Source organism: Sceloporus occidentalis, unplaced genomic scaffold (assembly GCF_023333645.1).
Source record: "Sceloporus occidentalis isolate IW3139 unplaced genomic scaffold, rSceOcc1.0.p SCAF_3, whole genome shotgun sequence".
Taxonomy (NCBI): Eukaryota; Metazoa; Chordata; class Lepidosauria; order Squamata; family Phrynosomatidae; genus Sceloporus; species Sceloporus occidentalis.
In genome coordinates this window covers 173,624,800-173,648,794 of record NW_028316983.1, presented here as the reverse complement: position 1 = coordinate 173,648,794, position 23,995 = coordinate 173,624,800, and the positions used below count along the sequence as shown (strand labels likewise).

Genomic DNA, 23,995 nt, shown 5'->3' with positions numbered 1-23,995 from the left:
AAAGATCTTTTCACATACCTAGGATTGTTAACTGGATGTTTTAGAAAGACTACGAAGGTGCTGTATTTTTTTTATCATCCATATTATATTTTAATTGCTTTTTAAATTATTGTAAATTAATGCTTATTAATTATTATTTTACTGTTTATTTCATTGCTTTTAAACTTTGTATTATACCTGACTTTAATTCTTTTTCATAGTGTTGGATAGCTGTGAGGTTCAGGCCAACCAGGAAGTCAGGGTGCCTATATAGGACCACCAAAATTTCCCAAAGTTTTATGACCTCTTGTGCTCAACACAACACTTGGCCTGATATCTCATCACATTATCAGTCTGAAGTCTCATCAGAGTTGGAAAATTCAGCCTTCACAAGACTACTTTTCAGGTTCACAGCCAAACTGCTGTTCAGCCAAGTTGTTACCCATGCTGCTCCATATATATTTTGGTATAAATGATAACCCTTAATGACCCCTAGATGAACTCTAATAGCCTGTCCACCATTGCCAGCAAGACATGAGGACATGTACATACACCCCTGAGGGGCACCCACATCATCATATCTAGAGAGTCGCATAAGAGGATTATCATATGACCAGGAAGAGCAAATGTTTGCCTTGCCTGAGGCTCTTACCCCCTCCCCAGGGTCTGTTGTCCGAGCAGCTTAAGACCACTAAGACAATCAGACAGGGACATCCAGGTGAAAAGCAAGTAATTCAACACCTTTGTTCTCACCATCAAGCACCTTTGCCAGAAGCAAGATTTTGCCTATAAATACTCCCAGATTTGCTTGTTCACTGGGCCAGTCTGGACTTCAGGGGGAAGCTCTGTCCCCTTGAACCCTGACCTGGCTCCTGTCCCCTGATTCCTGGCCAGTCATTCCATGGCTGAGCCTCATGCCATCCTCATCATATTCCATTTGGATTCCTGGAGGGAGTCTACATTCTGGTACGTATCACCCCAGTGATGCCTAAAATCCTATTCCATGCTAACCTATGCTTTTCCTGAGCCTTGTATGTGTGTGTGTGTGTATGCTAGTGAATCGTATGTGTTTTTCCCCTTATAAATAAATTGGTCATTAATTCTAGAAGTCTGTCTCAGCTCCATTTAGTGGGATCCCCTGGTCTACTCCGTATACATATCGGGAGACGATTCTGCAAGGGCCATCGTAGCAGGCCCTCCTCTTGCAATATTTGAGCTAATAACAATAATAATAAAATTCCCCTAAAAGGACCCTTGGCTACAAAGTCTGGAAACAGCAGCACCAGCCTTCCCCATGTCAGAACTGATTTCCCTCCATGGGTTGGGAGAGATATAGATGTAAAATTGTTTTAAAGAAAAATAAAATGCAACAATTGACAGGTTTTGTGAAGGTAACTTGCTTTCATTATAAATCTGGGGGGGGGGGGGGGAAGGAAACATTTTTATTTTTTACCTTACAAAACTATAATTAAGGAATATTATCAATTATTTATTCCAAATTTGCAGGAATATCAAGCAAATATCTTAACACAATTTATTCTGGGAAAAGAAAAAAAGATACGGAACACATACATGCACACACACACACACGCACACACACCAATAAATTAAAAGCCAATGTGGAATAGTAGTTTGAGCACTGGACTCCCACTCTGGAGATCTGGGTTCAATTCCCCATTTGGCCACAAAAGCCAAATGGAAAACTTGAAGGCATTCAATAACAATATGAATAAACTAATCTGGATATGAATGTTGTGTTATCCCTCTCAGATCATCCAGAAGAGAAACTGGATTTGAGAGAAACCAACCATCTAGTGACTTCTTGGTAGGTGGGTGTTCTGAATCTGCTTCAAAGTACTGAATTCTATGTCCAAATTGGTTGAGCACTTTGAATAGCTTAAATTCAAACTAAAATCCAGAGCAGATTTACCATCACACTTTCATGGAAACCATCAGCTGCCATTGCCGGCATTTTTAGTGCTAACAGCCACTGGCTTAGGCTACTTATTCACACCCATACCTTTCTATCATTATCATTATCATTATTCTATTAAGAAGACTGGTTTCCACATGCAAGATATGATCAATAGTCTGGCCATTCAAGCACTTCAGTTTCAGCTGTTGCCAGCTACAGGCATCTGAGATAATCACAAGCATGGTTCATTTATAATAAAGAAGACTAAAATACACCATTAACTGTTTGACAAGAATGAAAAGAATATTAAGATATATTTGGAAAAAATAGTAGACAAAAAGTTAATTATATGCTGAGAAACCATAATGAGAAAGATTCTGAACTGGCCATTTTGGCAATTCAGGACTTGTTGTTCTATGTATAAAACACAATTTTTCTGTGCAGGAAACAACATTTCCAAACAGAAAACAATATTTCCATGCACAGAAATAAATAAATCACAGTTGTCTATTTTCATGGATTTGAAATCCACGTCCCTCACCCATTTATGGGAGGCAAATGGAGGGGGACAAAATGGGCTGCACAGCACATGCCACCATTCAAGCCAATGAGGCTTGAATACCAATGATTTTCCATTTTCACGGGAGGGTCCAGAACTGATTCCCTGTGAAAATGGAGGGGCTACTATATATTATTTTCTGCACAGAGAGAACTATTTCCTCTACAGAAAATGCTGTTAATAGGAACTTAGAGCTTCCAGCTGGCTTGGAGCAATAACATATACATGATGCACACCCCCAAGAGTCCTGCAAGCAAGCTTCATGCCTTTTGTCATTAAGGGCCATTAGGAACCCTGACCTGCACTGTACTAACATGCTTTTTTTGTATTTCTTCCATGGCAGGGTTCCTGCATGGCAGGGGGTTGGACTGGATGGCCCTTGTGGTCTCTTCCAATTCTATGATTCTATGATTCCTCAAATATCATTAATCAAGCCAAGCTCATTAGCTCCCCCCACCATAATGGCCTCACAAAGAAAATACATAAAAGTGTGAGAAATCTATTTAATACTCAGCACTTCATGTTTCATGTAATACAAACTTATTCATGTATCATGTAATACAAACTTAGAATGTACTTCTAAAAATCGCTTTCATTATTGGATTGGATACTTTGTTAACTTAAAACCAAGCAACTAGTTACAAAACCAAATAAAGAAGCAAGTTCACTGGGATGAAACCAGAAGGAGAATCTCACCAGGCCAACTTTGCCATTTGTATCATTGTAAAGAAAGCTAAGATCTGAACAGAGAAAAGCTATCAGATTTTCTCTGACACAATACTTTTGCTTATGCAAGAAATTTTAATTTTAGTAATGCTCTCTAGATGAAGAGTGAGACAGCCAGTGTGGTATAATGTTTCAGTACTGGATTAAGACCAGATCAGCCATGGAATCCATTGGATATCCTTGGGCAAGTGACATTCTCTCAGCCTCAGAGGAAGGCAATGGCAAACTACTTCTGAATAAATCTTGTCAAGAAAACCCCATGATAAGTTCATCTTAGCTTCAGATCAGTAATGTCTTGAAGGTACTCAAGATGTAGCCCTCCATTGTATCATAATCTGTCAATCAGTGGTTTACTTGGACTGGCAACATGTAAATAACTTTCTGTGTAACAAGATCAATGTACTACACAAATGGACTATATCAAGAAAGTATTTCTGTGATGACAAATACTCTCCATAAAAATAATAGCATAGTCCATTCCATAGATTTAATTTCCTTCAATTTAAGAGATTTGTGTTGTTGCTTTTGAAATGAAGCACATCTGTTTGTCTTGTATGTCTCAGTTTTAAAACTAAGGAAGAAGTAAAACTTAAATATTCATACTCTAGAAATTTGTCTGGGACATTATACCTGAAAAAGCAAGTACAGTGGTTTCAGCTTCATTTAATCTCAGTTCCTTTGAAGTTCTTCAACAGTAATATAAAATCAGACAGGAAATGTTCAAGAGGTATTTAGTCCTTTGTCCATTGTAAAACTGGTTCTAAGGGAATCAAACTACCTTAACAGTTCTAAAATGTTGCTATATAAGTATCTTCAGATAAAGTGGAAGTACAGACAGTTCAAACACCATTTATATTCCAATCTATATATGTTTCATACTTGTTGGCACCACCCACCTAAACAGATTAAGAATACGCAAGAATGCTGTGCTACCTGATCTCAAGGAGAAAAATAAATTATATGAACTACCACTTGGGCATGTGGGGAATCTCTCTGTGTCCTAGTGCCAGATTTACACACATTTATAGGGCTTGAGATTATTGAAGGTCTAAAAAAATAACCCATACGGGGGGGGGGGGGGGGGGGCACCTTAAAAGTTTTTACATAATACATGTTTACTGGCTGATGCTACTAAACCCCTGAAGCTTAAGCATGTTTCAGTTTGGACTTTCCTAAACAGTTCATTAGCTTCCCATGACCAGAAGATTGGAAAAAAATGGTACAAATTGTTTTGAAAAATGGACTGAGTTGCATAAACTCAGTATGCAGGCTGTTGAAGATGGCACATATCTGAATTTCCCGCATGGAGATTTTTAAAAGCTTTTTCAGTCCACAGAGTATACACTCTGCCCTGTGATTAGATAAAGTGTCTTAGTCACTACTGGATTAAACAACCCATAGTTTTCCAAAGAGCCACTTCTTTCTGGCTCTTGTTGTACAAGTAAAAAAGATTCAGCTCAGTAAACCTGCCTGATGTATGAATTAGTGGTGGTTGAGCACCCTTTTCTCACAACACATTAAGTGATTAAAAAAAAAAAAAGAATTTCAAGAATCCTTGGTAGAAAGTGCAAGTAAACACAACCAGTGCTTATCTTGATTAGTGGACAATCAGAAGTGGCACTGACAACTCAATGAATTATTTTCACTGCTCCTCAAAGACGCACTGTCAGATAACTGGATTTAACAACTGAACTTTGGCTGAGATCAGTTGTACAGCACATTTAGTACAGCACATTTAATACATTTAATACAGTAGTTAGTTCTGCCCAAGATGGCCACTCTTAAAAATCAAATATGATACAGAAGTTGTCACTGTCACCTCCTGAATCATGTATAATTTGATGAAAATAAATTTCCTTCATGTAACTTTCAACAGTTATAAATTTCATCATATTACATTTGAGGTCTTCTGGAACCAAATGGTTTCATATTATGGGCGTCCTACAGTGGCACAGATGCTTTTGAACATTACTGAGCAACACTTCACTGATATCTTCTACAGGAAGCACCCAAGTGTGTTTTACTCTTAGTCAGGGGTTCCCAACCTTTTTGACTCATGGAGCCCTTATTTTTATGGCAGAGCCCCTGAGGGGCCTACCCTATGTCTTACAAATTAATGGTGTTTAGGAGTACATATAAAACAATATATTCTTTAATATCATTCAATTTTTATTTCTTTAATTTTCCTGGACTGGCCACGGATCATCTGGGAAGTGCATACAGAACCCGTTGGGAACCCCTGCTGTAGATGTTTCCCTCCTTTGAAGTTCTTTACTCCCTTGTTTTCACACCACCAATCATCCTATCCTCAGTCTATTTTTGGAACTGGGATTAGGATTTTGTAAAGCATCCTCCCCCACTTGGCACCCACTACCCAACAACCATGACCAATGGATTTCCATAGTGGACTCCTTGGAATGCTTTTTCCAGCTTGCTGTTTCTAGTTCACGATTCTACAAGGACTTAAGGTTATGAGGATGGGATTTCTGATCCAGGTGTCTTCCCTTGGCTCGTTTTATGGCAGAATGTCACTATTAATATTTACTAGATTGATTCTGATTTCCTGTTAACATATTTAGACTGACAGGGAAGCCTGTGTTCATCTTTTTTCCCCTTAAGAGATATCTGAAAGTTCTAGTCATCATCAAAGTGATGGAGTTGGTACTCTAGAGTTGTGGTTATTCAATATATCTGCATCCCAAGAGATGCCTTAATCTTCCTTTGATATATGACTTACTATTATAAACAAACACTTTAAAGCAACAGTGTTTGTGTCTTGCAAGTAAACTGAGGTCTCTGTAGGCATGGGTATACAGATGCACAGAAGCAGACACAAAATGTACTGGCCTAAGAAATATTGCTGTCAGAAATGGACCACATAGACACACTGTTGCCTTACACACTAAGGAGATTATTGCATTAGCTTTGCTGCTGGGATAGACCTGGGATGTAACTTTCTTAAGACAGTAGGCAGCATGTATGTAACCCAGGCTTCTAAAGGATTCTCCTGCATCTTTTCAAGAATGGGAAAATCCCATTTTTGAACAGTTGCGAGAGAAACCCAGGTTGCCTACAGGCTGCATACTGCCTGGCGATGGGTAAATGTGATAAGAATAAACCTTAAGAAAGTTACAACTCAAGTCCACCCCAACAGCAAGGCTAATGTGATAATCTCCTAAGAGTAGTCAAATTGATTGAGTTATGAAACATGGATTGATCATAGAATCATAGAATCATAGAGTTGGATAAAAAATTTTCAGCTTAAGGCCATAAACTGACTAAGACATTAAAAATTACAAGTTGTGTATGCAACCCCTGGCATCATTAACAAATTTCTACTCCTTTTCTATAAGTCTCTTCTGTCTATTTTAAGAAATATGGTTTCTTCTTTTTCTCAGTCTCCTATGCTATCCAGCTCTTCACTTTTTGGAAAACCTGTTTATCATGCTGTGTCTACCACTGACAACTCACTTTGTCTCCGTATGTAGCTAGATACAAAAAGGGGGAATGCCATACTAGTCCCTAGCTAATATATTTACCAGGACTCTGAGTTTTACTTCAGTTCAATTTGTCAGTTTTTAATTGCCCAAACCCCCAGTCAAGAGAACAATACAATTTTTACTGTGGGTAGCAATGAAAGAAAACAAGCATGGTATAGTGGTTTGAGTGCTGGACTAGGACTGTAGGAGTCCAGGGAATATCCACTCAGGTCATCCTTAGAGGAAACCAATGACAAATCTCCTCTGAACAAATCTTGCCAAGAAAACCCTATGATAGGGTCCCCATAAATCAAAGTCAATTTGGAAGTCCCTAACAACAGCAAGCAAGCAAACAGACCATTCTCTATATGCAGTACATTTTTGTAGTGGTACCACACTGACATTGTTATTTTTCAATATGAATGCTTTCCTGTACTATTTCTTTAAACATAAAGCACTGAACCAGAAGCAGGGGAACTTACAACATACATATACATCCTTATAGTGGGATAATTTTGTTTAGATCAAAATTATGCTATGTGATAAAGAAAACAAATTTAAGAGAAATACAATACTAAGGAGAAAGAAACATTAAGTTATTATTACATCAAATTCTGGATTTCTTGCAAGGCCATTTATGCACATTTATTATGTGAGAGGACAGTTTCTCAGAAAATCACAATCAGTGATGGCCCTGCCATTAGGCAGTGAGGTAGTCACTTCAGGAAACAGATGCTGGGTGGCAGCAGCAAGTTAGAGTATGCCATGCAGCAGGGCCTTGCACTCACTAAGCCAGCTTGCTGTCTTCAAATGCAGTGTATGTTATTGCTCAATTACCTGTGGGGGACAAGTCAAATTTTGACGAGAAAATGGGAAGGTCTGCCATCTTGGTTTTATTTTCTCAAGCAACAAAAATATATTGAGTTGTTCTTGAGTGCAATATTGAAAGCTTTCTCCCTCCTATTTCTTCCATCACCCCAGTGTTGCTGTCAAAACCCTGAGAAGACTGCTACTTCCTCTCTTGCAAAAACAGATTTCAAGCTCTTGCCTTAATTTTTATTTTTATACAATTATCAAGCACTGGCTGAGAGGAAATTACCTAAAGTGCAAGTGCTGTGAAAAAAACACTTTGTCTGAACCTTCCCCACTCCTTCCAACACATCAGCAACTGAAGAGTACTTTGCAAAGAGGAAAAAAATGTTGGTACTCTTAATCTTTAACATAAAGGTATGCCAGTTTGAAGTCATCTTAATGAGATTTCAATAGTATCTTTTAATTGCCAGCTCATGAAATAGGCTAACAATCCAAGAAGGTAATAAATACACTTATCCTGTTCTCAGTGAAGTATATAGTATTGCTCTCTCACTGCCTCCATAAGTTGCAGAGTTGGCTACATACAAATGAAATTATCTTATCTGCTCAGAATAGGAATAACTCAGAGGTAGGTATTTACATTTTATGCAAAGAATGCCTATATAAGGCTTTACACCATCAAATTACATCTATGTGTAATAGGATGGCCCCTAATCATATAGCTGTAACAATTTCTAGTGCAGTTTTTTTAATGACATTTTTTTTGGTTCGATGTCATTGTGTACTGTTCCTTCATTGTGAAATTAATTGTAAACTTCTCTTAATAATGCATGAATCTTCAAAAGACAGGGTAGAAATTGTCCTATAAACAAGTATGAGATTTCGGTGTGAAAATCAATGCCTATAGCAGGAATGTTCAATGTTTGTTCGTGTGTGTGTGTGTGTGTGTGTAGAATCAGTTTACTTCTTTTTCACACCTGGTGGCTCAACTTAGAATATACTGCTAAGCCCTATGCCCTTCGTCTAATGTGAATGCATGAAATGGATAAAGGTAATCATTAAAGACAGAGATAGCTACTGCATATCTCTTTGCAGGATGCTATTAGGAGAATACTACTGTTTGTGAAATGCCAAAGGGATGAAACAAGTTGTTTAGCCTATTGGATAGAAGCAAAGAAAAATATCTTGTATGTACACTCCAAAAGCAATGCCAGAGAATGGATCACAACAAAGTAAATTGCCTTGAATAAAGCATATAAGAAGGGTTTGTATAGCTCTGAATCAAATCTATGTACCCCTTAATGGACCGGAATCAAACTAAGTTAGTCATATCATAAGTCTGAACAAAATCTGTGAACATTTGTATCTTTGCCAGTAAAGGATTATTTGGTTCTGTACACTGACTTCTCAAAAACACCACATGTGGGTGAAGAGGCTGTATTTTGCAATAGGTAGAAATATCTGACAAAACAAGACAGACAACTTACTCATCTTTGAAAGGGAAAAACCAAAAGAGGTAAAATAGCTAAAAGTGGAACCTGCCTCAGGCTTTTTGTTTGCATATCTTAATAATATCAGTGCTAGGATCAGCATTATCCAGTTACAGTATTTTGCTTTCCTTTTCTAGCAAATTCTCCTTGAGCTCTGTTAAAGATCTGAGCATAAAGAACTATGTATGTTATACACATCCCTTCCTTTTCTTCCCAGCTCTCATTGGACAAACAGTGGGTTCCTCAAAAATTACTGAATGATATTTTGCTGGTTTGCTTTTATTGGAAAGAGAATAAGAAGAAATTAAAATGAGCAACTTTGATCATGGGGTTTATTGATGCTTCACTGGATACACTGTGTATGGAAGAGCTTTTTATATATGAGAATAATACCTTTGGGGCTGGACAGATGGGCAGAAAGGGGCGGCAAGACGTCATCCCTTTCTGCCCTGGATGGAGGCTGCAGCAACCGAACACCGCAGCCCCCAGGAGGCCTAAAAATAGTCTGCTCCTGGCAGATTCTTTTTAGGCTGCGCATGAGGTGTCACTGGCGCACTCGCATGCCATGATGACATTGGTGTGGCATGGCGATGTTTGCGTGCTGCGCCATGTGGCCATCATCGGGGCATGGTAGGGTTGCTAAGCGTGTAAATGCTCAGCCCCCACGCACCCCTAGTTCGGACCCAGGTCTCTCTTAAAAAGCAATCCTATCCTACACATATAATAGCTAGAGAAGGTGAGCATAAGGAGATTCCCCTCTGCACACCCTGTATTCCCACGGAAAGCTGTACAGGTATATAATTACCATGGTAGTCTGTAAACTTGGGCTTTCTAAGGGCAGATTAGAAGTAACGTTATACAGTGGACCCTTGTTATACGCTGGGGTTTGGTTCCAAGATCCCCTGTATATGACAAAATCTGTGTATGCTCAAGTCCCATTAAATATAATGGCATAGTAAAATGGTGTCCCTTATAAAAAATGAAAAAAATTAAGGTTTGATATTTGAAATTTATACTTTTTTTGAATATTTTCAAACCGTGGATGCTTCAATCCATGTATAAAAGATCCGTGTATAAGAAGGGCTGACTGTATTCATTACCTTCAATGAATCCAGTTCCTCCACAAGGCCCCAGGGCTGAGTCTTTCACATTTTCTAGAAGGGAATTTGCACAGCTATTTTCAATCTTATTGAAATGTCTGGGAGGTGTTTTTTTTTTTTTCTTTTAAAAAAACAGTGAAGGAAAAACAAAGATAAGACTGACCTTCCACTACTACCATGAGAACTTTGGAAATGGCAGACCATCTGTCCCCAAATCAGATTGTAATTTAAATAAAATATTAAAAATGTTCACTGGGTAACTGCTGGCTCCTGATTCCATGAATACTCCTGAGGTTATACCTGTTATATGGTGCAGAGTCTTTAAAAATGTACAGCTTTTCTGATCCTTGTCCTGAATCAAATGTGACAAAACTGGTCAACCAACTTCAGTAGCAACCAAACCCTTTGGTTGCCTGTAATGAAATGTCTATAAATGGCTTCCAAAGATGTTCTATTAGCCTAATTTTAAGCAAAATGTTTCCTCTTACCTTTAACTTCTCAGCACTGTGTTCTCGTTTTCCAGCATGGTTCCCCATGACGATTCTCAACTTTCTTCCAGAACTACAGAGATGCAAAAATGGCAAAAGTCAGAAAAGTCACAGTAATTCCAAAGACAATCAGTCAGCTACCATTTTCTGAATTCTACTCCACATTAAATGCTTTGGGAAAGAACGCTGCTTAGTGGTAGAACACACTCTGAATGGCTAAGTTCCCAGGTTCAATCCCTGGGTCTCCCAAGGGAGTTAGGAAATTCTCTTGCCTGGAATCCTGGAAAGCTTCTGGTCAGTACAGATGATACTGAGTGACACGGAGCAAAGCTTCCTAAACTTCCATGTAAAATTAAGTGTATGTAAGGTGGCCAACCTAAATGGTAGCACTTAAGTTCCATTTAAGTTTGAGGCATGTATTTAATTCTTACTTATTTGCAAGAGTGTTAAGACTCTATTTTTTCAGAGAATATCCCTGACCAGAATTTAGACACGAGCAGGCAAGGACTGGAGATATGGGGGACACCTCTAAAAATGTGCTGTTGGGTTTTTTTCCCCAAAGCAAAGGTAACTGGAAATTCAGCAGCAGCAGTAGCAGCAGCAGCAGCATTATATTTATTTATATCCTGCCGTTCTCCCAGAGTGGGACCCAAAACATCTTACAATGATTAAAAAACATTATTAAAAATTCACAAAATAGAAACGTTAAAACACAATTAAATCATCAGAAAAAAATATAACCAGGTTAAAACATGTATCATTAAAATACACACACTCCACCACGGCAATTAGCCATATTCAACACACTGTGTAAGATGGACCTTATATAATTACTCATCAAATGCATGTTGGAATAGAAAAATCTCTGCTTATTAGCAAAAAGAAAGTAGGTGGGTAGGTGAGTGAGGCGTCAGTTTAATTGTTCTGGGATTAGAGTTCTAGAACCAGGGGGCAGCTACTAAAAAGGCCCTCTCCTGTGTTTCCACAAAATGTCCCTGTGAGGGTGGTAGGAGAGAGAGAAGGACCTCCCCAGCAGATCTCAGATCATGGGCTTGTTCTTTACCAGTTTTGAAAAACACAACAGAGAAACCCTCACGCCCACAAGGCCCTGTGCCTTGCTCTAGAGAAGAATCTCTAGAGTGAGTCTCCATATTTGAAGGGAACTGATGGAAATCAATGACTAGTAGACTAACTGACATTTCCAAAGTCAAGAGCCCAAGACTGATAACATTATTTTGCCAAATAAGGCAGACCACTTCGAATGCACTGTCTCCTGGTAGAAAGAAATAATAATAGAACAATTCTAAGTCTAAACCTAAAGAACAAACAATTTGGTGTTCTTGGCTTTGAGCACATGGTCATTTAAAACGGTTCATCTTTAAGTTTAATGTGTTTAATTTTCTTTTTTCCTTTTAAAAAAAGAAGCTTTAGTTCCACATTTGTATAAACTCTGAAAAATAGCAGCAAGAATTTGGACATTCTGCCCACTTGGCAGCAGCCTGACGTCACATGAATTTATTGTGGAAAGTGAAACATATGCTAAGAAATTAACACCATATATTTTAAGAGGAAAATTATTTGAATGTCACAACACAGAAGTGCATTCTACTGAATGTTATGGCTGACAAATTTAAAGTGTCTGGAACATATAAAGCTCAGCTGACAAGAAGTATTTTGCCCAGAGGGTGAAAAACTGCACACACACACCCCAATAAAGCAAGGTGGTGTTCCACTGTGACAAAATACAGCTATCCTGTATACTATCTGATATTTTGGCAATTTTCAACCTTGAAATGTGAAGGAAAGAGCTGCTGTGGGTCTCGCTCTTGTCACACATTCTCACTGTTTCCATCACTTAAAAAAAAAAAGTCTCCAGAATTTTAAATTATTGAGAGATAAAAAGTACAAAAGTTAGTATTCTATCCAACTACTCACCAAGACATCATATAATTAAAGTATTTTAAACATATCTGGTTTCCTGTCCCTCTGTTCTGACTGCTCTGCAACAATTCCTACAACCTAAGGCCACATGTTAGTCAATGTCTGACTATGATTTTGCCCAGATACTATGCTAAGAGTGCTTTGAGCACTGGAGACCAAGGTTCAACTTCCCACTGGGTGACCTTGGGCAAGTCACATCCTCTCAGGGGAAGGCAATGGCAAACCTCTGAACAAATTGTGCCAAGAAAATCCACGATAAATTTGCCATAGAGTGGCCATAAGTAAAAAATGACTTGAAGGCACACAACTGCAAACTATGCTAAGAACCACAATACAAGATCTAAATGGCAGCTGTAAGTACACTGAGGGCTAGCTCCAGCTCTTAGATAGTTCTTTTGACTCTCTGCCCCCACTGTTTGGTATTTGGCATTTTGCCACTTTCAGAGCCCTAGGAAGTGGCCTAGGTTGCAGGTAAAGGAGTTAGCCAGGGCAATCTTTGTCATATTTACTGAGGATTAAGTCTCTTTGACTATTACTGTCTACTAGGTCAATATTAAATGGAAAGCAGCCATAGGCAACAAGACAATCTCATGAGGCACTCTGAATTATTGTACTGTACACACTTCATCCTCCCATTCACTCTGTTAAAATCAGCAATACTGTTTTCTTTTTCTTTCTTTTTTTTAGGCTATAAGGAGGACAACATACTGGAACTCAAATTGGTAAGGACTACAGGTCAGCTTCTACTCACTTGACAACACTTATTATTAAATGGCAAGAATCGAAACACATCAAATAAAAGATAGCATAATTCTGAGTACTTTAACGAGAATGACTGCTTTTTCCAGGGAAGAAAAATTAAATATCCTCCATACAGAAATGCAAGAATTCAATACTATTTGGAGTCTCTCTTCTCATATTTTTTTAAAAAGATTTATTTTTATTATCTTTTAATTGGAGCACCTAAAACGTAATGTGTGGATGAGACATCTATGTGGAGAGCAAAGACTCAAGAGAAAGAAGATGGTTTGCTCCTTTGGTGAATTGTTCATCTAGGGCTAAATTTATGTTGATTGATGCATTATGAATACAATGTTCCTGAAGGTTCCTGGCTACACTCAAATGGTAGATCCCACAAAGGCAGACAACAGAAGTACTTCTAATTAATTTTTAATAGTAGATGCCATCATGCTGCAAATCATCTGAAGGCATTAGTGAGTTCTCTGAATTCCATTCATCCTCAGACTCTGACTGCTGAATACTAGTGTGGCTGATTAATATAATTTACCCACTAATAAGTGACAAACCACTTCTGGAAGTTGGCAGACAAGAAGAAATAAAGATCAATCATGAGCAGTTAACTCCCACTCTTTATAGTATACAGGAGTGCTATTAAAATGTCAATAACTTCAAAGCAGTTGGCAGCACATGAAAAATCATGCAATTTTTACTGACATTTAACTACTTCCAGTAAAGTTTTAAAAAGGTTATGTTCTGCACACTGAATTAAAAATGCTGACTCCTTGAAATGCAATTGAACCCCAAGAGAAACAGGCTGCCACAAATGTAGCTAAAGTGTTTTTGAAAGTAGATGAGAGGAAATAAAGGACAGAAAGTGAGGTTTTTTAAAATGCTGAAGAAAACCAAACAGATTACAAACAGACAGTGGCAGCTAGTGGTTTCCATGTCAGTGTGAGCAATGAGTATGCTACAACTTTAAAGAAACTATCCAAGGTGCTCAACCACATCCCCTTATATAAACTAGGGTGTGGGTACACTGAGATCTGCAGGGGAGGACTCTCTGCCAGTCTCACCACTCCCATAGGCACAGTTGGTGAAGATTCATGGAGAAGGGAGCAGCCTTCTCCATGGCTGCTCCCAGGCTGTGGAACTACCTTCCAATTGCCTCCTTCTCTCCTGTCTTTCCACAGCAGGTGAAGACATTTTTATTTAGGCAGGCTTTTGAATTTTAACTATGAGGTTGCAGTGTGTGATGTGGTGTGCTCCTGGGTGTGTTTGTGTTTGGGAGAAAAGCAGCATAAAAATAAAATAAATAATAAACAAATGCATACACACACACACACACACACACAGAGAGAATGTTTATTATTTATTTATTTCACTTCTATGCCGCCTTTCTCCCAGAAAAGGGACCCCAGGTGGCCCACAAGCCATTGTTGTGTGCCTTCAAGTTGTTTCTGACTTATAGTGATCCTAAGGTAAACCTATCACAGGGTTTTATTGGCAAGATTTCTTCAGAGAAGGTTTGCCATTCCCTTCCTCTGAGGCCTAGAGAGTGTGACTTGCCCAAGTGGGTTTCCATGGCTAAGGAGGGATTCAAACCCTGGTCTCCAGAGTTGTAGTCCAATGCTCAAATGACTATGCCACACTGGCTTTTATACAGACACCACACACACACACTGTGTTTTAAATATATTTAAGTGTTTTTAGTGTTTTAGCTCCTTTAATCTTAAATAATGTTGACATTTAATTCCTTTTTGTAAACTAATGTTTTAGTTGGATCTTTATAAAATTATTGTGATTATTGTAAGCTGCCTTGGATCCCAATTTGGGAAAAAGGTGGGACTTAGGTTAAATAAATAAATTCTATCCCCAAATCCCTTTATAGTTTGGACTAAAACTTAAAGTGGGTTTACCATCCCACTGACATAGAAACCACTTCTGTGAGGGGAATGCAGAATGCAAACAGTGGCCAAGTTTTTTTTTTTAAAGTATCACAAATGCATCCACCTTCATCAGTCATTTTGTTGGGAAGTCCTGTTTCCTGAAGCTAGGTTTTTTTTTTTTTTTTAGCTCAGTGGTGGTGATGCAACCTAGACATTAATTTTCTGAGCCAGCTGGATTTCAAAATTTGACTCAGGAATAAAGGAAGCAAAATTGACTAAAACACTAACTTGGGAAAAAACCAGTTAAAATAATGAAATGTACATGTTTTGAGCTTGCATGATAATGTAACTAGGATTTAAGTTGGGGGATACTTTAGCTTAATTTAAAAGAGAAATAGAGCGGTGGTATTATAGCTACTAAAGTATGTGTCTAACATGCATAATTTTATTAGTAAGCTTTATGGTATTTCTTTGTCTTGGCTGTACATTTAAAGGACGGAGCAAGGTTGTACTAGTATTTGCTAAAAAGGGAGTTCATCTTCATCCCTGGATAGAAGGAAGTCGTATCTGAAGAAGGGCCGTGGAAGACAAGAAGACAGATGTATTGGTAGAATATATGTTTATTTTTCTGTGTTGTAAACTGTAATACATACATGGTGTTTTGTAATGAATAATGATTATAAGAAAGCGATTTAATTTTAATTGTAAATTCAATAAAATTATTATAGAGGGAAAATTTTTCTGAGCCAGGAAAACCCTAGTTCAAATCTTTGGTCACACAGTTTCACCTTCAACAAACTCTCCTTCTATCTACCTTAATCCACACACGTACAATTTGAGAATACTGTAATTCTACTGGCCTTTCTTACACTGATTGTGTTAACAATTTATGAGATTATGTTTACAAAACACTTTAGCACTTGAAATGCAATCTATAAATGTAAGGGCAATGTATCTAAAGACATCTGGATTAATATCACCCCTTAATTAAACAAATTTTGGCCCTCTTTGCTTACACATGTTTTCAGATAAAAGCATGTGCTACAAATGAATAGCAAAAGCGAACACTGCAGAATACATTCATGTTTTCATCCAAGAAGCCACACCTGGTTATGAGACATTCACTCACAACACCGAATCCTTCCAAAATTATTATAAAATGAATAGTGCCATTAACTATTCCAATGCTAACATAAAATATGAAAGTCAGCTACAAGTCTATTTATCTCTAAGACAACCCATATACTGCACAATATACTTTCAGAGGTGTAAATAAAACCTTATCTAACATTAGAAAAAGGAATTTCATTTTTCAATGGGACACTGTTTTTACTAAACTGAAATTTCATTATTTTATTTCTGGGTGGAGACACTATTTCCATAAGATTGAATGCCAGATATACAAAGTCTTAAAATAGTACTAGCGGTAACAACAACAACAACAATCCTTCAATCCATTTTCAAAACAGTTAAAACAGTAGTTTCTACCACTGAACACCACATGACACAGTACTGTAATACAGCTAATACACGTTGAGTGTCTCTTATCCAGAAATCTGAAATCCTCTAAAATCCAAAATTGTCCACACGGGTGGCTCAAACAGTGACACATTGACTTCCTAGTGGTTCAGTATAACCAAACTTTGTTTCACTTCCAAAATTATTAAAAGTATGGTCTATATCAGCCATGGTGAACCCATGGCACACATTCCAGAGCCAGCATGCAGAGCCCTCTGTGGGCACATGGGCCGGACTTGCAGGGAGCCCCTCAACTTGCTGCCGTGCACCATTTTTATCATGAGTAAACCAGTGTGCGGAAGAGAGGGAGGATGTCCAAAGCACCCTCCCTCCTGAGTGCCAGTTTACTCACAAGTAAAATGGTGGTCAAGAAGGAGGACAGGTGCCCTGAGCACCCTCCCTCCCAAGCGCTGGGTTACTTAGGAGAAAAATGGTGTGAAGCAGCAAGGGGCATGCCCTTTTGGCTCTCATAATTTGCCTTCACTTCTATCAAGGCAGTGCTGAGGGAGAAGAGCCTGTCCAGGTAGGATATGGAGAAAAGGGCCAACATATGGTGACCCTATCATGAACTATCATGGAGTTTTCAAGATTCATCGGGGGGGGGGGGGTTGCTATAGCTAGTCTCAGGCTGAGAAAGTGTGCCGTGTGTGTGTGTGTGTGTGTGTGTGTGTGCGTGCACCTTCAAGTCATTCTTCATGACCCTAAGATGAAACTATCATGGGGCAAGCTACATCAGAGGTGATTTCCATTGTCATCCTCTCAGACTGAGACAGCGTGACTTGTGTGTGTGGTGCCTTCAAGTCGTTTCTCCTTATGGCAAACCTAAAGTGAAACTATCATGGAGTTTTCTTGGTAAGTTTCATCAGGGGAGTTGCTATTGCTAGCCTGAGGTTGAGAGAGTGTGCCTTGGGTTTTCTCTTTGAAGTCCCGCCCACCGGAAGGTAGAAGTCTTGCCCCCCTGAAATCTCTCCCCCCCCCCCCCCCGGTACCAGGTGACATCCAGGGCAGGAAAGGCATGAGTTTGGGCACTCAGTCTCTAAAAGATTCGCAACCACTGGTCTTTCAGGCTACACACATAAGGTGTATATGAAACATGTATATGTCCAAGTTACCTTGTTATAGATATGCAAATATTTAGCAAGCAGTTCTAGCCTCTGCTCCAACTGAGAGCTCTTACTAACACTTTCCAAAATACTAACATTTCATATGATTGCATGATAGATTGTTTCATACTTATAACATTGCACCATTTCCCAAATGGTTGGAAATACCTGTCTGCAGAACAATTTACTAAACATTTCTTTTCAAAACTGAGAAGGTTATACGTTAATACTGCAGAATTACCATTCCTTCATTTCCCATATACTAATTGGAAAGTCAATCTTTCAGCTTAGGCTACTATACTGCTCAGTTGTTAACCTTAAACATTTTGGGTGTGGGAGAAAGACAAAGAAAAAATATTTGACAGCCAGTGTTGACAAGAGTACTAAACTTCAACCAGTAAAATTTGGGTTTAAATTCTGTCAGCCACAAAGTAAATGAATGGTCTTAGGAAGGTCATAATCTTTTCCTTCTGATCCATCTTGAAATAAATATTGCAATACTGTACATGTTTCCTTCATGGAGGAAGTCTGGGATATATATATTCATTCCCATCCAAAAAAGGGAGCAGTAAGTGGCTAACAGGCATCTAAATGTAGCTCAGTAAATACCATTCAAACAACCACAAGAAAAAAAGTTTACAAGTTCAGACACCTGTCTGAAAAGCAGTAAGAGTAGAACAGTTTCACAACTCTGAAAGGAACACAATCCACAGTCGGGGAGCAATAGAGACACAGCCCTCTCACTCATGCCCGTCCATCAGAATTCCATACGTTATGGTGCTCTCAAGGAGTCACCTAAAGATCCTAAATTCTAGATAACTTCCTAAAGAGAAAGGTATTCTCTCAGATGGTGGTTTAAAGCTTTAAAGGTAAAAACCAAAATCTTGAATTAGGCCAGGAAAGGAGAAGCAACCAACCCTTTACGAGAGTCCATACAACTCAAGAGACATCTAACTGACCACTGGGAGCTCATCTACATTTGCTAGAATACTCTAGGCTTCCCCCAGAATTTTCTGGACCTGAATTCCCCCCCGAACCTCCCCTTACCTGCTGCGGGTTTTCTGCGAGTGATGGGTGGCTGTCTTCCCATATGGTCTCTGCAAGCTCACCAGCACTTTCACAGTGAGCATGAGCCACTCTGAGAGACTTGTGCCTGCAGAGCAACTAGGCTGGGATGCTTGTGGGGAAAAAGTCAGCCATCACCATGTTTTGTTCCAGGTTTTCTGGAAAACCTAGATGAAAAGATACCGTAAGTCTTTTAATGTGGGACAAAGGGTGGAAACCCCCAAATTGGATGCAGACATTGTGTAAACAGCCAAGAACCAATTCAGGATTTTGGGTCTGTGTAATATAAACAGCACACAGAAACCCGGAGGGGGGGGGATTTAGCATTTATAGATACAGAGCCAGTGTGGTGTATTGGTTTGAGTGTTGGACCATGAGTCTAGAGGCAAGAGTTTGAATCGCAGCTTAGCCATGTAAACCCACTGGGTGACTTTGGGCAAGTCACATTCTCTGAGTTTCAGAGGATGCCAATGGCAAACCCCTCCTGAAGAAACTTGCTACGAAACCCCATGATAGGTTTGTTTTAGGGTTGCTGAGAGATGGAAATGATTTGAAGGCAAACAACAACATCAACAATGTAGACAAGCCCTGTAGGAAACAAGAGGCTGAACTAAATATTCGCTTTGCCATGGGAATTCTACATGTGTTCTTAGCCCTGTATGGCATTTCTTAATGAAAATACTGATTTCATAACCTCCCAAGACAGGCAGTGAAATGGCACAGATTGTCTCAAAAATCTATACGTTTGCAAGGCTTGAAATGAATTTCAAAAAATGCATGTTAAAGTACGTAGTCACAAGATGCAAAACTAAAAATGCACATAACTCACTTCTGTGAATGCAAAAAAATGTGTAACAGACTGCACAGATTGAAAAGCAGAGGATAAAATTTTGCTCTGGAAAAAAAATAAACAAAATGAAACAAAATCCAAACCATAGATAAATTTCTGGGTATAAACTAAAGCACTGCAACCTAATAGAAAAATGGTAACAGAACAAGAACACTGACTGGGAAATTGAGAAATTAATGACAGATATTTTCTATTCTTGAGATACAAGTTCCCCTAATTTAATCCTTGGTTTCCCAGGAAATAACCACTTTGCAGTTAACTATTATTATTCACTGTCCATTTATCAGTAAACAAATACTCTCTTGATTATTTATTCATACACAACTTGTTAGCCAATTAAAATGCTTCTCAATTTGTTTTCACACAGTATTCCTACACAACAATTCATTGCATTTGTTATGGAATAATAATTACACTAAATGTTTTTTAATTGACTTTTACAAAAATGTCAGACTAACACTAACTACACGAGTTCCTGTTTGCTGTATTGAGTGAGAACATTTAATTGCTTGGTATCTATGCAAAGTCACACCTCCTTGATGCACTTCCTTTTTCCAGTGTGATTCAGATAAGCCACTTAGTTCCATCTGGTTTATGCCAAAAACACGTGGGATTGAGATTTGTTTTGACTGAAGCCTTTCAAATGTGTTTTCACTGAGTCCCTTAAAATGCATAATGTATATTTCTGTCTATTTTTCATTCAGCCCTCCCAACCTGTTAACATATGAAGTGAAGCTGAAGTAATTTACTTCCCCCATTTTAGTCTATGCTGTCAAAGAGGGTGGCACTTGATGCTCAAAACAATCAGATAGCAAAGGCCAGCACATTGAATTAAAAGCTTCACCTTCTATGTTTTGACTATTCTTACAGAAAGGCCACCAACACCTTCAGCTTCACTTCAGCTTGCCAAAGATAATCCAAATCTACTGGCCTTAAATTTATCTAACAGAATTGTGTGGTAGGAGGAGAATGTGACCATTTACAACCAGTCCCTGGAAACAGCTGCTTGGAGCTTGGCACAGAGCTGTATCCTTAATGTGATGGATCGTTTTGAGTTCTGCTAGGTTTACTGTGCCTAAGGACTTGTTGAAAGACGCGTTGATGGATTTTATTTGTATGAATTAAGAACTGGAAAAACATCAATAGACCTACTGCCACTTCCTCATTTTGTATGAAACTGCCTAGTAATGCAGTTCTGCAAACAAATATTTGCAGTGAAGCAAGAGAAGGGGACGGAATTTGGAAAGAGTATGCAATTTAAAGCTGTTCCCTCTTTCAAATCCTGTCTAGAATGCAGTATTTGCTTGGAAAGTTCAATACTAAAATATTTAATTTCCCCCTTGTTATGACTGAGCAATGTGCAGGGGCAGGGAGGGGCATCATTTGCAGAAGCATTTCTAAATGTCTATTGTAATATTAAGTTTCACCCTGACTGCATAGGACTCTTGGTCACAAAGTGAACAGAATTTACACATGTGTAATTTAGAGTGTGCACAAGTGTTGATTTACTGCTCAGGAGCTGACTCAGTAGATCTAATCTAGTTCTGAGCTTAATTGATGTTATCCTGGTCAAGTTAATTCAACTGCATGTTTTTTTCTTGAAACATATTGGTTAGTTTATTCCAGAAATGCCCGTTTACAATTTGGAAACAATATAAAACATGGCCTAAATTCAACTGTTAGTTCCAACTAGAGTCAGCTCCTGAGCAGTAAATCAACACTTGTGTAAACTGTAAATTACAAATGAGTAAATTTCATGGGTCTGCTGTAGATTAGAGGCTGGGTTTAGTCCAGAGATGCCATCTATGAAGGGCCGTACTCAAAAAATGTAGCTAAATGTCTATATCTAAGGCTAGATAAATGGTTTCCAAACTGTGGGGCAGGACCACCAGGAGGAGCAAGAGTTGCTCAAGGGAGTGGTGAGACTTCCTCCCTTCTCCTCTGCTCCCTAAACTATTTCTGTCTCACATATACACAAGAGAATGAATGCTTCTGTGTGACTGTGTGTGAGATAGTAAATGAGTATGTCTGTGAGTTAAAGAATGAAAGAGCATGACTGAGTGTGTACATATCTGCGTGTATGAGACAGTATGTGTAAAATTTAAACATGTTAAATATTGCATTTTATTTAAATGAAACTATTCTAATTTGAATGATATTTCCGTATGAACTATTAAAATATTAATATACATGAATATTTGAATGAAAATACGCAACCAATTTTTAAAATTCATCTATTATGTCAAGCAGGGGTGTGTGTAACATCTGCACGTAGATGTAAAGAAGGTGACAAGGGTAAAAAGTCTAAGAATAACTGGACTAGATTATTACTCTGAATTAGCAGGACAGAAAAGGAAAAAATGCATTAAATAAAATTTAAAATAAAATAAATGAAATGAAAAATAACATTAAAAATTATATTTGGAAAAGACAGGAAAATCCACAGATATTCGTGTTTGTTTTCTCAAATGGCTTCTGGAGGTGATGAATGTTTTACTCTAAGCAGAAGACATTTTTTCCTGTTGATTAACTAAATAAGTTAAACTGTGATTAATGGGGGGGGGGATTCATTAATATGCTCCTAATACCAGAAGCATAAACATAACATGTCTAATGCTGTTAAACCTTGGACAAGTGATCTCCAACCAAAATGGCGGTCATGCCCATTTCAACAAATACATCTATGAAGCACAGTGCGTGACCTTATGCAATCTGTAACCAGAGTATGAAAAGCAGCTATCCGAAGATTATACAATCTTATTTTTTTTTCAAGCACAACATGTCATGTCTGACATTAAGCCAGAGCTCCTGAGGATCATGCTGCATATGCCAGCTGGCATAGCTAGTCTGCATTGTTCTCCATCTGGAGCTAGCAATTTCCTCTCTCAGCCTCTCCTTCTGACCATTTTCTCTACCTTCTGTAATTTACATAGGCTGGTACAGTACTCATCACAAGGTTTACAATCCATCAGCTTATTTCTGCGACTGTGAGTGGGATTTATTGCTCTCTGCTCACAGATTTGTTTCTCTCTTAGAGAAGAGCTCTGCTAATACAGTTTTTAATTAAAGTCAGAAAAACAATAACAACCAGGAAGTGAAATTCTATTTTCCTTTCCTGTTTTTTAGTTATGGTTTCTCAGGACCTGATAAATGAACTTCAACTTGCAGAATCCCTCACTCATTGTGGCTGTGCTTGACTGGGGGCATTCTGGCATCTGTAATACAAAAAGTAACCGTTACAAGCTCCGCAGTCTGTCTGCCTGACCTATCTTACAAGAGTCGCTTTGAATATAGAGAGGGATGGATCTCTTTTAGGAAAGAGAACCATTTATCTTCATAGTAGTCCAAAGCTGTTATCCCGTTAATGCCATACATGCTATGCTGCTAATGACATAAAGGTAAAGGTTTCCTCTTTGACTGTGATTGTCAAGTCATGTCTGAGTGTAGGAGGCAGCGCTCATCTCAGTTACTAAGTTGAGGGAGCCATAATTGTCAAAGACAACTTTGTGGTCATGTGGCCAATATGACTAAATGCCAAGGTGCACGGAACACTGTTATCCTCCTACCAAAAGCACTATCTATTTATCTACTTGTACTTTTACATGCTTTTGAACTGCTAGGTTGGCAGAACCTGGAACTAGTGATGGGAGCTCACTCTGTCACACATCACTTGGGTCTTGAACCCTGCGGTTGTCAGAGTCAGCATCTTAATCGCTAAGCCACTGCATGTCTTGTGTATGTTAATGACATACACAAGTACAATTCCTTGCACATGTTTTTGTTTGTTTGTTTTTAGTTGTTGTGGAGGGTGGTATTCCCTTTCTCCCTCAACAAGGATGAAAGCTCTCCTCCTCAGGACTCATTATCTTGCTGTGATAGCCCCCCTGCTCTCTTTCACACACACATTCCCATAGCCAGACAGAAACCAATGACATCATCCACAGAGGACCCCAGTGGATCTAAACAGAAGATGTGAACATGCAACAATAATTCTGCACGGGAGACTATGGGAACACAGCCAGATGTTTATCCAACCCATCATTTCATCCATGGAATGGCAAAGGACAGGAGATTCTGCAGTGACATGTTGACTCCTGAGACTTGTGACAGGAGAGTCATAATGAAGTTCTGCATTCAGCTCTTATGCTATACATGACCATGTACAGATTGAGTCTCCCTTATCCAGAATTCTGAAACACCTTTGCTTTCTAATGGTTCAGTGTACAGAAACTTTGTTTCATGTACAAAATTTAAAATATTTCATAAAACTACCTTCAGGCTATGTGTAGAAGGTGTATATGAAACATAAATGAATTTTGTGTTTAGACTTGGGCCCCATCTC

The 23,995-nt window shown here is 38.6% G+C and overlaps 1 protein-coding gene across 3 annotated transcripts in view; it reads right to left on the bottom strand.

The window, feature by feature from the left end:
- Positions 1–23,995, bottom strand: part of MBP (myelin basic protein) — a 138,425-nt gene that overhangs the window by 97,373 nt on the left and 17,057 nt on the right. For 2 of the 3 annotated variants that reach the window (XM_089516909.1, XM_089516910.1), the window contains one exon: positions 10,550–10,622. In XM_089516909.1, coding sequence (XP_089373035.1) covers positions 10,550–10,597 — 48 coding nt within the window. In that variant the 5' untranslated portion in view covers positions 10,598–10,622. Of the gene's footprint in view, positions 1–10,549; positions 10,623–18,785; positions 18,842–23,995 lie in introns of those variants that run through there. The other variant, XM_089516908.1, reaches the window with a different exon arrangement.